This window comes from Colius striatus, chromosome Z (genome assembly GCF_028858725.1).
Source record: "Colius striatus isolate bColStr4 chromosome Z, bColStr4.1.hap1, whole genome shotgun sequence".
Classification (NCBI taxonomy): domain Eukaryota; kingdom Metazoa; phylum Chordata; class Aves; order Coliiformes; family Coliidae; genus Colius; species Colius striatus.
In genome coordinates this window covers 60,844,884-60,858,752 of record NC_084790.1, presented here as the reverse complement: position 1 = coordinate 60,858,752, position 13,869 = coordinate 60,844,884, and the positions used below count along the sequence as shown (strand labels likewise).

The following is a 13,869-nucleotide window of genomic DNA, read 5'->3' as shown; positions in this document are numbered from 1 at the left end:
GTAAGGGCAAGTCTGTTCAATTTTTTTTTTTAACAGAGTTTAATAATGAACCTGTAACTAGATATTTCAAACAAGGTTTGTTTTCTAAGGCAAATGAAATGGAGTTAGCATAAGTTTAGTGTATGAGAACTTAAAAATTGTCCTGTCTTCAATGTTGTCATTGAAAATGAAGATAGGGAGAAAACTGGGAACATCACACAACTGAAGACTCAATACTTGTCACTTCTTGTGAGAGATGGTAATTGTGACAGCTAAAGGACAGTTAAAGGAGCTATTAATTACAATCGGAAGTGATTTGTGTATCTGCATGCAATTCAATGTTGTGTCCAACATTTATAGGTTTGTTAAATTTCATTTTATTTCCTAAAAGTGGAGAATAACGCCATTTTGTTGAGATATTGTCAAAATTTATGAAAATTCAAGTCCTGCAATATGGAGAGTAATATAAGAATTTACACTACACTGTAAAATTTTAGCCTGGAGTGTAGCCTGTGATGAGGTCCTGCTCATACCAGCTGACTAATTGTGTGGCATATGGCCACTTCAACTTGTATCGCTGCCATGCTGATGGTATAGAATTTGTAATCATGAAGTTCCGCTGATGACAGAAATTAAGGTCATACTCAGTTTGGCACTTTAGAAGTTGAAGACCAGTGCCATGTAACTTTTTCAAGTTATATGTGCTATGAATGGACAGAGAAGGTTTAGGAAAATGTTTCAGGAGCAGGATGACTTGCTCTGTTTAGTATTGTCTGGGTTCTTAGAAATGACAAGTACCAGTAATGCTCATAATTTCTGTGAGAACATACTGTCCATGCAGTATTCCCTCAATTTGTGAATGCTTTCTATGAGATTTGTCAAAGCCTTGTATGTGTGAAGGTTGAATGCTACTTCACCAATTATTTCTAATAATTTACAGTCTTTAAAAAATAGTGATGTCAATGAAGTTAAACTGACAATATACAAAGTAATTGCAGGCTCTTTAAAGTTGATCTCTCTTCGTGGAAATTTGCTTGATTCAGCTTCTGTTTTCCTCTGAATTGAAAGATCCTATACGGAGAAGAAAATTTGTTTCTTATATCAAACGAAGCATTTACATTACATTCTTTAGTTCCTAGTCATCAAAAGTATTCACATCCTGATTCTGGTGTTATCTGTAGGATTTGTGCGCAGTTTTGGTAAATATAGAGAAGTTAACTATGTGCATATGTTTTCATACACTGAAAAAACAAAATTTTGGGTTTTTTTTAAAATCTAAATTGCAACTAGGAGACTTGCATATCATGTAACAAAATTTGTATTGGCCTGAAAAATTGAGTGAGAGTGAGTGAAAATGTCACATTTGTGAAATGTGTGACTGACAGCAGTGCAGGCTTCTGTAGTTTCTGTGGCTGTGATATCAACTTTGTTGTTCAAGGAAATAAAATGGAACGTGCATGCTAGAACTGTTTTATTACATATCAAAGAAACTCCTAATTATATTTTTTAACATAGTTTTAAAGGAACAAGTAAAATAAAATGGTTGTAACCCATAGCATTGTGTTTTGTCTTCTGTGCAACTTGCACACATGTACGTTCAAAAATGCCATTGTCCTGTTTTATGTTGGTTTTAAAGGAGAGCTATGAGAGATCTTTTCTGGCTTAAGAAGAAAACAGAGAAAGAAGGAATAGCCCATTTGCACTAACATGGGATTCATTATAAAAGCTTTAGCACCACCTTTCTGGACAGGTTCCTATAAATGAATCATATGAGGAAAATTAGACAAATGGAAGTAATGGGTAGAGCAGCACAAATTACTTTTATTTTGCATAACAATTTAGTAAGCAATAATGTGTAATATAATGAATCATCTTGACTGTAAGAAGGAGCCTCTCTATAAAGAGCAAGTGCTGATAATATTATTTGTGAAACTAAAACTTGTTTATCCATAGCAATGTCTTAAAACCGTGATGCTTCATTTTTTGTACTAATGCACAGAATTGTCAAATAATAAATTCTTCTTATATCTCTGTGTAGTATTCATGTTTATTGATCTAAAATGGTTTCAATCCAACATAGTATTAGTTTCCACAAATTGTGATACTTTAAGATTGCGTGAAATGATACAGGCTTGTTTATTGTTAGTTAAGGGCATTGGGATGTTGAGTTTTTCATGATGACCTTACGTGGATTGTTTCGGAGTTATATCTATAGATTGTTTCATTACTGTAGTTGGAAGTAAAAAGCTACAGCTGCATATTCTTTCCAGGTAAGACTGTATTCCCAAAGTAGACCTTAGGTGCTCTTCACTTTTTCCTGGGCCAGTACGTACATGTGAAGGCAGTATTGATAAAAGTCATTCCTTTTTACTTCCCCCCTACCCCCCCACCCCTTCAGATTACATTGAAAACAATTACTTGAAATTACTTCCACCAGCAGGTCCAGTGAGCAGACATCTAGCTGGAAACACCTGGGAGCAAGCTGAGATTAAGCTTTTTGTCAAATGTCCATGGGTGGAGGAGAACCTGCAGTGCAACAAGCATGGCTCTGTAAGCAGGCACTTTACAAGCAAGGGACAGCATTTTTCCACTTGCTTCGTGTATGCATAATTCAGCCACAGCTCCAGGCAGGCTATTAGCTGAACTTCCCCTTCACTGTGGACAGGTCACAGCAAGCTGCCCTGCTCCACCTTCTTCCAGTGTTTTCCCTCACCTCATCTGAGTTTGACAGTGAGGTGAGAAGGCAGCTGTTTTGCAGAGTGATAGGAACACCTGCTGCTTTGATGACAACAGGAGTGTTGTTGTGCTGGCACTTGATCAAATAGACCTGAGCTAACCCGAAGCAGCAGCCTGCAGACCAGTGAGCAAAATAATGTTACCTGAGCCCTTTAACTGTTAAAGGAACACAATCAACAGTCATATATAAATTTTATCAGCTGCAGAAGATAAGTAGTTTCTGCAAATCTCTCAGCCTCTGAAGTAAACTTCAGCACCACCTGAGTAACCATAGGAAAACGCATCCAGTGGTGTTTAGGATTCGAGGAGGGAGAACAACGCCAGAACCTGAACATAACTGCCCTCTTTATTATGGGAGCTACTGATGTAAATAATGAATAACTCCATGGATTGCAGGTCACACCTAGTCCAGTGTTACTTAACTGGGTTAAATTGGTCAGAATTTAGCCCAGATTCATTTAGATATTTATTTCAGGATGTGACTTCAAGTGAGGTACAGGTATCTCTGTACAGTGTGTGTATTTGAATTGCAAAGGAGTTTGTTTTCAATTGTACTCTGTAGTGGTGGAGGGGATGGAAAAGTGCCTTTGTCAGTTTCTACTTCACATTTTGGCATCCCCTTCATCCCTTCAGGCTTCCCAGCAGTTTATAATGTGTTGCTTTCAGGAGCTAAGTGAGGTATTATTAGGGGCTCCTATAAAGGAGTTCATTGAGAACTACTGTACAGATTGAGTTTAAATGGCACTATGCAAATGTGCTCCTTGTACTGAGAAACAAATGCAGTTTGCAGTGACCCAGTTGATTCTGAAGATACAGTGTCTGAAGTCTTTGTTCAGTGCCCTAAATAGAGTGAAACCACAGGGAGAACTCCTCTGAGTAACCTCTCTTCTGTCTTTTAATCAGAGCTTTGGCAATTCACTAGTAGGGTTGCTTACCTGGTGCCAATAGTGCTGGAGCAGTGGCTGGAAGGTTCAATGCCTTTGCTCTCTATGCTCTGTCCTATGACTCAGCTGTGTTGAGACACATTCTTCCCTTCCTGCATTATGCTCAGTGCCCCTGATCTCCTTAGTTGGAACTCGTTCATTCCTTCATGGTATGTATTTTGTCTCAAATCAGTCATTTGGGCAATGTGGCTACAGCAATGTTTTGGCAGCCATTTGGTTCAAGTGTGGAGCTGGCTTCAAGTACTGTGGCCATGGTTAGAATGACTTGTTGCTGAGCAAAGAAGCCTACTTGTGTGTGGCAGTGATGACTCAGTCTGGTAGTTGGTTGCTGGGACCATGCAGCTTTCGGTCAGTTGGTAATATGGATGGCTTGCTAAGCTCTTCCAGCAGACTTGTACTAAGTAGTCACATTTTATATGGTGATGCTCGACAAACTGAGAGAAACAGCTCCATTCTGACAGTTAGCTTTGGCTAGTCAGTCATATGCACCTTCAGAAATGCAGAGCATTTGGAGCAAAACAGTGTGTTCCAGGCTCCCTCTCTTTTTGTCTTTTTTTGAATGGAGGCTGCTGCTAAGCTCAGCTGTGGGTTTTGTGTTTTTGCAGCAATCAGTCTTACATGCTTCCCTTGCTAATACTTGCTTTATTTTCAGGTCCTGGACCCTGGATGTTGAGAATGCTTGCTATGGTTTTTAATTTAACTCCTGAGTCTGTTGATGTGCGTACACCCTGCAGTTCACTTCGCTGTACAATGAAGTGATTCAATTACAAGTAGCTTTCTTATGATGCTAATGAAAGATTAGTCAGTGCTTTCTGCTGTTTAATGTTAAAAGCTTAATATTATAGTATGATAGCACTTAGGTGACAGCCAAAATAAGGAGTCAAAAGTACTAAGAAAAGTAAAACCTTGGACATATTTTAACTAGTCTATGCTTTGACCTACATCTAAAACAGAAGTGTACCTTTTTCTGCTATGTTTTTGATGACTGATTTAAAAAATTAAGGAAAACTGGCACTTGCCCTTGGAAATACCTTTGTACCAAATTTGTATCATAGGTTACCTGATGAGCTAAGTAGTGTTTTTATAATTAAAGACATAGAGTGTTTTGCAGACTTGGTGCAAATTGTACTCAAAAGTTCATGATAACAGTTAGTTGTTGTTGAACGTATACCACTGTATTTGTTTCTACTTGGGCAGTTTCCCCGAGACAGATAAGAAAGTAGCCTGAAACCTTTGATAAAGTGCTGCTGCTTTGTGGTATTCGTTTTGCAGAGATGCACTGGATGACCCAAGTTCTGACACAGTTTTTATGGTTTGTAAGTAGAGTGATAGCACAAATAGGAGGAGGTAGTTTATGTTTACAAGTAGTACTCAAAATGAGGATACTGTGATGACAAAAGCAAAACCATGTTAATTGTGAATTATTGGTCTTAGCTACTTCTGTAACTGTTAAATTCATGGTAAGCTTGTGGTAACCTGGATACTTGTGTGGTTATGTAGACATAGTTAAGCTATTTTTAAAGTACTCTGAGATCACTTGCTTTAATGGTCTCTCCAGTTGGTTGTGAAACAATGGTATAATCACTGTAAGAAGGTATCTTTGTATATAGCTGTTAAATAGATACGATTGACTTGACTTCTTTTAGAGATGTTTACACTTCACAATTGCATTTCAAAGCTGTCTTGCCGGCAACTACTTAGGATAGCATACAGAAACTGAAAGCGTAGGAGAACATACAGTGAGAAACAAGGATATTGCCATCCTATTTTATCCCACAATGTGAAGAAAACAAAAGCACACACCTATTTGTACAGGTAGCCATGACAACTACATGAATCGTGTGAGAAACTGTTACTTTCCTGAAATAATATGAGAAGTAAATACAACAAAGCATTGCCTGCTCTGTCAGCATGTATTTATTGGACACAGTTTGTAGAATTTAAACACATTTTGATGTGCTCTAAAAGAAGACCTTTATCCAAAAGCACTGGAACTGAGATTGGATACTTTTACTTTTTAGTATTGGGAACATTTAATTTTAGACATTTTCTTTCATTTTAAGATTTAAAAGAGAGTTCGTTTCACATGAGAAACCCAGGTGTTGCTCTTTCTTTGCAATACAGATGAGAAGGCCCCTGGCTACAGTATGACTATATTTTTTATTAACAGCTACATCAGAACCTATTAACATGCTCTACAATGAAGGTTTGCTACCAAGAGATACAGTTAGCTTTCTCTGCTCCTTCAGATAGGTGTGCTATCTCCTGATTATGTCCTAGCAGGGTGAGGCCATAATAAAAAAAAGCTGCCAAGAAACATATCTAGGTGTCTCATTGAGCAAAATGTTTGCAAGCCATGGGGCTAGCCATGAAAAATTTAACTAGTTTGAGTTTGGTTTTAATTTGATATTGTACTACCTACACTTCAAATCAAACTTCAGCATTTATTGACACATGCACATACTGTCATTCATAGGTTGTGCTTGGTTTAAAAAAGAATCTAAAATTTAAGTATTAAACTCACATAGTAATCTTATTTTTTTTTTTAATGCTACCTACTAATATGTTGCTTTTTTGTGATCTTACAGCTAAGGTTATTAAAATAATTCTTAAGTCACGATTGCTTTCAGATCTTTCCAAAGCTTATATTTTTTTGTTACAGCTCATATTCAGAATCCTGAATTCTTCAAGATTGCCAGAACCAAAGCTGATAGTAAAGCCTTTCTTTTTCCTTTTTCTTTTCTTTCTTTCTCTCTCCTTTTTTTTCCCTCTGATAGACCTGTGCCCTAAACTCTCTGAGAGGAAAATTACATTATTAGCTTGTTATTTTTTGCAGAGTACATTTCTGCTCTATCCAAAACTCCATTTGTAGATTAACTCTTTTTGTCGACTGATCATGGGTATTTTTCTTGTTCTACTTCAAAGATATGACCATTCACATGAAAGTGCCTAGCCTGATTAAAAATTGTTAGATGAAGTGCATTGTCCATCTACTTTAATCTAGACAGTGAAACACATTTGTAAAATGCACCAAGGAAGTGTGGGGAGAAAACATGAAATACATTGTCACAAGCTAATAGAGTAGAGGTGAATAATTTCTTGTCTACATAAGATGGAGATGTATTTACATCAAGGATTCTGTGGAAACTATCTTTTTCAAGTAAGAGCAAGAACATACTTAATGACAAGGAATTTGCAGACTTTCCATTACTGTAGGAAATTACTGGAAGCGAGGCTGCAAAAGTGAGGTGAGAAAAAAAAAATCCTTACAAACTTTCTTCTAGAAAAGTAACCAAGAAATGTTAAATGTGTGTCAAGCTTGCTTCTTGCATCACAGAAGAGCTTACTGTTTGGCTCCTATAAACTATTCTATTTGGCAATGAGACTGAAACTAATTAATATGTTTAACGGAAATCGTAGGATATGATAAAAAGGTTTGCAGACCTTTAGTAAAAGAGATATTTTAAGATGATTTTAAAAATAAAAAACAAACTTGTCTGCATGGTGAAGTTGACTGTCATATCAGTGGTTAAAGTAAGATCATATGTTCTTAATAATCTCTGTGTAGATGTTGTTGCAAAATAATTGCTGTGTTTTACAATTATTTTGGAATAAATCTGCACTTACTGTGCATTACTGCCCACTTGCAGACCCAATATTGGTCATTTTACTTCAGAAACACTTATGAAATAGCTTAGACCTATAGTATTGTAGCAAACTTTTTTTGAACCTGGTGAAGTTTTGACAACAGTACATGTCTGGTATGGTAAGAACATGTAATCTTGCCACACTTTCATAAAAGAAACTTTTATGTTATGGCTACAGGAGGCAGATTAATAAAAGCATGTGTGTACTGAAAGCTAAGACTTTTATAATAAATTTTAGATATTTTTAGATTCCCTGACCATGTGATGCTTCAGCAGGGAATGCTCTGTTCTGTTCTTATTTGGATCTTAACAGCAGTTAAATGCATTTGCTTCCAGCTTACTATTGCAGCTATAGATTACCCTGTGGCATCCTCATACCGCAAAAAAAACATTCAGTAAGATTCATGCAGCTGTGTAAAACTTTATCAGACAAGACTGGCAGTGTTCTGAGCAGCTGAAAGGCCTTGTGAGAAAAAGCATTAACCAGTTTTAACTGTAAAGAAAAACTATCATCTTCAGCCTAGAGTCCTACTGATTTCAAATTTTTTACTATATAATGGAATAATAAAATACACATGGATTTGATTTTCATACCTTGCAGTTATGATACAGCAGACTGTAAAGTGATCAGATGAGTTCATTAGGACTAGGCAGCCTTCACTAGTTAACTGTGTTGTTTAGCACTTCAAAAAGCAGCAGTATTCTAATGTCTTTGTATATATCCTTGATCATTCACAACTATCTTTTTATTTGTGATTTCCAGACAAAAATAAGATTTTTTTTTCCATTCTTTTGTCTCATATTCAAGAGTCTAAAATATATACATTTCTGGACCGTGACAAATGTTCTTCTCTAGATCCCACTGTTTACTTAGCAGCAGTTCAGTTCTGTTTCGTTTAAGTGGTATGTGTGCAGGGGCAGCTAGGTGGGTTGAGTAGACTTCTTTAATCAAGCTGATATTAATGGAAGGTGACAAGTTCATGTGACAAGCATTAATTGTACAGGATCAAAGGTCTTAAATATTTTTGTGATATTTAATTTAGTCTTCGCAGTTACCTGTTTGTATCTGCATGGATTCCTAGCTTTTTTCTTTTTCCTGCCTTCCTCCTTCCCCCTTCTGCTTCTCACCCTCAGTTTTTACTCTTTTTTGTGTATTTTTGGATATTCTTGTTGCCAAGCATAGAGGTATCTGCTGCATTTCTCAATACATTAGCTACAGTAAGCAAGTAAGCAAATCCCGAAAGAGATTATTTTGGCCACTAAGTCTAGCCTTGGATTTTGTATTCAACTGTTTACCAAACCATTCAGAGACTGATCAAGCGTTGTCTTTAAGCTGTTCTTGATTGCATTGAAATAGTATTGTAGAACTTTGCTCTTCTGCTTAAAGCTTTCTTTTATTTTCCATTGGAAATGAATCCACTGGCAGATTTGTTGTTTGTGTTTTTTTGTTTTTTTTTTTTACCTGGTAGCATTTTGCTGCTGACCTTTTCCTTTAGCTTAAATCATTAGTATTTCTCTCAAGATTCATACAGCCTCAGCCTAAAAATATAGTGAGATGGTAAATATAAAACGAGGAAAAGAGCTAAGGAGACTATAGTGTTTTGTTAGTCTTTCTTAAACAAAAAACAATCTTTGAGGCTAATTACCTTAGTAGTCTTTGTGCATCTTCTGGTTTGAATCTGTATTTTGCATATGACTGCATATCATTTTCCATAATTCCCTAAAGAGTCTGTACCCTGTGATCCTGTTTCACAAGTTGAGCATGTAAGCTTGTGCTGGTTTAGATTGAGGTGGGGTAAAACACATGATGTGACAGGCAGGCAAACAGAAAACACTCAGCAAAGCTAGTGACTTCCCAATTCTGGACTGTACGAGCAAGAGACAGCTACCATAACTACAGTTAGCCTTCAGTAGAGACTAATGTTGAGGATGCTGTTTCATAAATAAGGCTGAGCCAATCAGTTTTTGCTGAGACCGAAAACCATCTTGCTTCCTTCACACTGCTCAGGCCACTGTTGATGCCCTCTTTGTGCTGTTCTTAGTATCCATCTGACTCGTCTGCAAACCAGTTCAAGACACCAACCTAATGTGAAGTTGTTGTGCTGTATTAGGTCCAAACTTTTTGCAAGAGTTTACATGAGGTTGGAGTGTGTCAGTAAGCTATTAGATTGGCTTACCTTGGAGGAGTATCAGAAATTGTACCATTAGTTTAAACACAATCTTTACGTAACTGGATGAGTGGTGAAGATAATAATTTCCTTTGAAGTGGAAGAAGGGAATTTGCTGGTAGTATTCTGTCTCTCACAAACATTTCTATTACACTGATGCATGGTGATATGGAGGTTCATCTGCATTTGTAACTCTTGTCACAAATGGTTGAGTTAGCTTCACAAAAAAAAAAACTAGCTGCAAAAAGAAAGTCACTAAAAATTGCTCAGCAATAATTTGGTTTTATGTATTTATTGTTTTGCAGTGAAGGGAGCAATCTTACCCCTGCTCATCATTACCCCGACTTCAGATTTAAGACGTATGCACCTCTTGCCTTCCGCTATTTCAGAGAACTTTTTGGTATCAAGCCTGATGATTACTTGGTAAGAGCTTGCAGTTTTCCCTTGAGTTACAAATGATTGTAATGTGTACTAGTTTCACAATGACAGATGAGGATGCTTTAATGCCCAAATGGGTAGTAAATTTTATATGTGAAGTGGTTTATAACTAGTGAATATTTTTAGTGTTTTACAAAAATTTTAATGCTTTGTCTTTAGACAATTCCTGTAAAAACCTGCCTTGCTAATTGACTTAGAGTAACTTGAGAATTACTGCTCATTGAAGTCATTGTTTTTAGAGAAGTTGTTGTCAATACTTGTGTGACTTCTACAAACTCCATTCCAATAAAATGCTCTTTTGTAATTTGCATTATTTATTCACTTCAGTAGTCAAGTGTTTGTCTGCAAGTGGCAGGCAGAAAAAGAAGTATTTTCGAGTACCTCTTATTCTCTGTATTTTATAGTTTGAAGACCTGTTTCTTCTCAATATTCAACTATTTACATGTGGGAAAAGTGATGCATTTGCTGCTGTTGTGAAAGCAGGCTTTCATTGGTAGAGCTACTTTGTGCACTGTGTACTGCCAGGGACAGAGTCCACTCCTTTCCTTCTCTTGTAGTTCCACTTTAAAAAGGGTACTATAAAAGCAAAACGTCCGATTGTTTCTCAATGTTTGCCTCGTCTTGCTTGTCTTATGCCAGTCTACCCAACAAATTAGAGTCCCGGTAAAAATGAGTGATTTTACGTCAGTTTTATTGTTAATTTCTTTTAAATGAGTTTTTAGATAATTTAATTTCTTTATTGGTAGCTGTTTCTATAAAACCAAAGGAATTTAAAAGAGCTTGAATGTGCGAAAACCAAAAAATTGATTAAATGATGCTGAAACATTACTTAGTTTATTACTTCATTGACTTCTGTTATGTTCAAGCATGTTATAAGGGGGATTTTTTCCCTTTCTGGATAAAGACCCTAAAAGCAAAACTCTGCTGGTTTTGCTTTTATTTAGGTTGAATGTGAGTCTCTGGTTTTAGTTCTTTAGTACCATATATGGATTTTTTATTACTAGCTAACAGGACAATAGGCATATATAAAAACTATAATTCAGAAGGATGATCTGATGTTAGTAGTAGGCAATTGTAGTTGGGTTGGTGCTTTATAAATTGTCATTCAGTATTATGTGGTTTAAGTATTTAATTTTACAGGCTTGGTGGAAGACAGAGTATGCAGGCTGCATGGCCAGCTGTTAAAAAGATTGTACTTACTAGAGTAAAATTACTGTCACCTGCAACTTCTATTCCATTTAAGGAAGCATTTGCAGTAGAAAAAGCTAAAGATTATAGAAAGATTAACAAGAGATTTCTAGCACTCTGCTGACATAAAAAATTAATCCCAAAGGGAAATTGCCAGTAAAGGGCAACTTGTTGCAGATTCCTTTTCCTCGTGGTACAGCAGACGACAATAGTGGTATGTTTCCAAGGAAATGGGTCAACTTGAAAAACTAGTTTCAAGATTAAGTACACCTTCTTTTCTTGAAGGTCCAGACGCAGATTTCCTTCAACAAACAGGTATTTTTTGTGAAATGTAGTTGGGGTTTCAGTGTGTTTAGTTGTAACTGATGCATCCCTCCGTTAGGGTTGTACTTGCTCTGCAAGCATGTTATAACTCACTTTTTTTGTTTCTGAGTCACTTTGCAGTTCAGAGCAAGTTTCAGTCCCTTGCAGTCCAGAGGCAAATGTAGTCCAGAGGGGTATTATGATCATAAAACTAAAATAGTTTTAGTTTGAGACCCTTTTGATGATTGATTATGACCAAAATAGCACATGCCAGGATTCTGGCTGTTTGTGGAATCTGAATCTGTTTCTGTGGAATCTGAATCTGTTTCTGTGGAATCTGAATCTGTCATGTAGTGACCATAATTCCAGTTCAATATCTAAACCACTTTAACAATGTCAAGTGATGGCTGGAGGGGAAGAGAAGGGAAACATGGCAAGCATATATGAATTGACACTGTTAATTTGCAATGACAAAGCCAAAAGATTTACATTTTCCAAGGAGGCCGAACAGTAATGCATTGTAGGAGTCAGACTGGATAATGAGGGTAAATACATTTGAACAGCTGGCAGAATTAAATTGTCACTGGAAGTATCATGGAGTACTGGCATTCTGAAGAAAAACTTTTTGATCATGAGTTACTTAATTGCACTTCAGTGATTCTCTTACTTTTCAGTTTTGATTTGGCTTTTGTAAATGGTTAGTTGAAATTAGCTGGACTTGTTGTATAGGAGCACTTGATGGGTAGACTTCTGTTTTACAGTAATGCAGCTCTTTTTTCTATTATATCTAGTAACAGGACAAGGGGTGATGAAGTGAAGCTGGAACACAAAAAGTTCCATTTAAACATAAGAAAAAACTATTTCACTGCGGGGGTGAGGGAGCAGTGGAACAGGCTGCCCAGGAAGGGTGTGGAGTCTCCTTCTTGGAGGTCTTTAAAACCTACCTGGACGTGTTCCTGTGTGACCTGATCTAGGTGGACCTGCTTTGGCAGGGGGATAGGACTAGATGATCTCTAAAGTTCCTTTCCAACCCTACCATTCTATGATTCTATGATTAATGTCTCCTCTCCATTTAGTTTGAATGAAGCATGGAATATGAATTAATGTAGATTTAATAGATGTACATTAGCCTCTGTATGAGATCTGGTTCTGCTAGTAAGACTACTCCTTGGTGTCTTTTTTTCTCCTTAACGTGATCATAGTTATTACTGTCTCTCTGTGGAAAAAGTGGCCTGTCTAAGCATCAAAAGTAATGCTCCTTCATGCCCTACTTTTTCCCACTTATTGATATTTAGTTTTTCTGCTGTAAGCAGTTTTCAATCAGAAAACAACATTAACAACTATATAAAAATTATTATTCTAATGGTTTCAATCCTAATTTCACTAGACTTGCCTGTTTGTCCCTTACAGTATGTTTGTCTAACATCTTCCTGTACTTGTTTCATAAATGGCTGTGAAAAGTGAAGATTTGCAGTGAAAATGTCATCTTAACGTTTCTGACTCAGACATTTGCAATATAGACAGTGGGGAGGATGGACTCTATACCTCAACCACTCACTTTATTCCAGGGAAAGTTCAGCTGCTGCAGTGAGACATGAAGAAGGATTGTGTGCTTGCTTGCCAAGTGCTCTTCCACAGTTAAGCAGCATGTCCTGGCCAGGATTGAGTGCAACTGCGCTGCCAAATCACAGCCAAATTGCTGTGACCCAGCTTGCTGTAAAGTGATAGAGTTGCTGCAATTGAAGACCAGAGAATAAGCTCCATGACTCTCTTGTGCCTATCTGAACCTACAGTTCTTTATGTTAAAATTGTGTTTTGGTAACACAGGCATCAACGGTGAAAAATTTTTTCTCTCTTCCAGTACTCAATCTGCAGTGAGCCTTTAATTGAATTATCCAACCCAGGTGCCAGTGGATCCTTATTTTTTGTAACTAGTGATGACGAGTTCATCATCAAAACAGTTCAACACAAAGAGGCAGAGTTTCTTCAGAAGCTTTTACCAGGTTATTATATGGTAAGTAATTGAAGATTGTATTTTACTTATGTTTTTCCTGTTTCATGTCACACTTCTGAAGATCTGGTTTCATTTATTGTGCTTATTGTCAATAATTGCTGTCCTTTTAGCATTCAAGAGGAAGTTGAATGTCTTCTTCTTATTTGATACCAAACTCTGCTTTGAATAAGCTAGTAACACACAAAGGTGTATGAATTTGTAATCAACTTCCTTTTGCTCCATCCTATGTTTGTCTACTCTCTGCATTTCACTAGAGTGGACAAAGAAACTAGACCTGTCAGTTTCACTTTATTTTTCTGGACTACTTCTAATTTCCATTTCTCATGTAAGGATGTAAAAAGTATTTTTTTCCCTCATATAATTTATTGAAACATTAATTTTTAAATGGAGCTTTCTGAGGTCTAATGCTAAGTCAATCGTGTTGTGTGTTAGTCATCAGAAAAGGAAACCAT

At 36.7% G+C, this 13,869-nt stretch overlaps 1 protein-coding gene across 6 annotated transcripts in view; it reads left to right on the top strand.

Annotated features, from left to right (window-relative positions):
* PIP5K1B (phosphatidylinositol-4-phosphate 5-kinase type 1 beta) overlaps positions 1 to 13,869 on the top strand; it is a 107,688-nt gene that overhangs the window by 45,023 nt on the left and 48,796 nt on the right. For all 6 annotated transcript variants that reach the window (XM_062018706.1, XM_062018704.1, XM_062018705.1 and 3 more), the window contains 2 exons: positions 9,780 to 9,897; positions 13,265 to 13,417. In XM_062018706.1, coding sequence (XP_061874690.1) covers positions 9,780 to 9,897; positions 13,265 to 13,417 — 271 coding nt within the window. The remainder of the gene's footprint in view (positions 1 to 9,779; positions 9,898 to 13,264; positions 13,418 to 13,869) is intronic.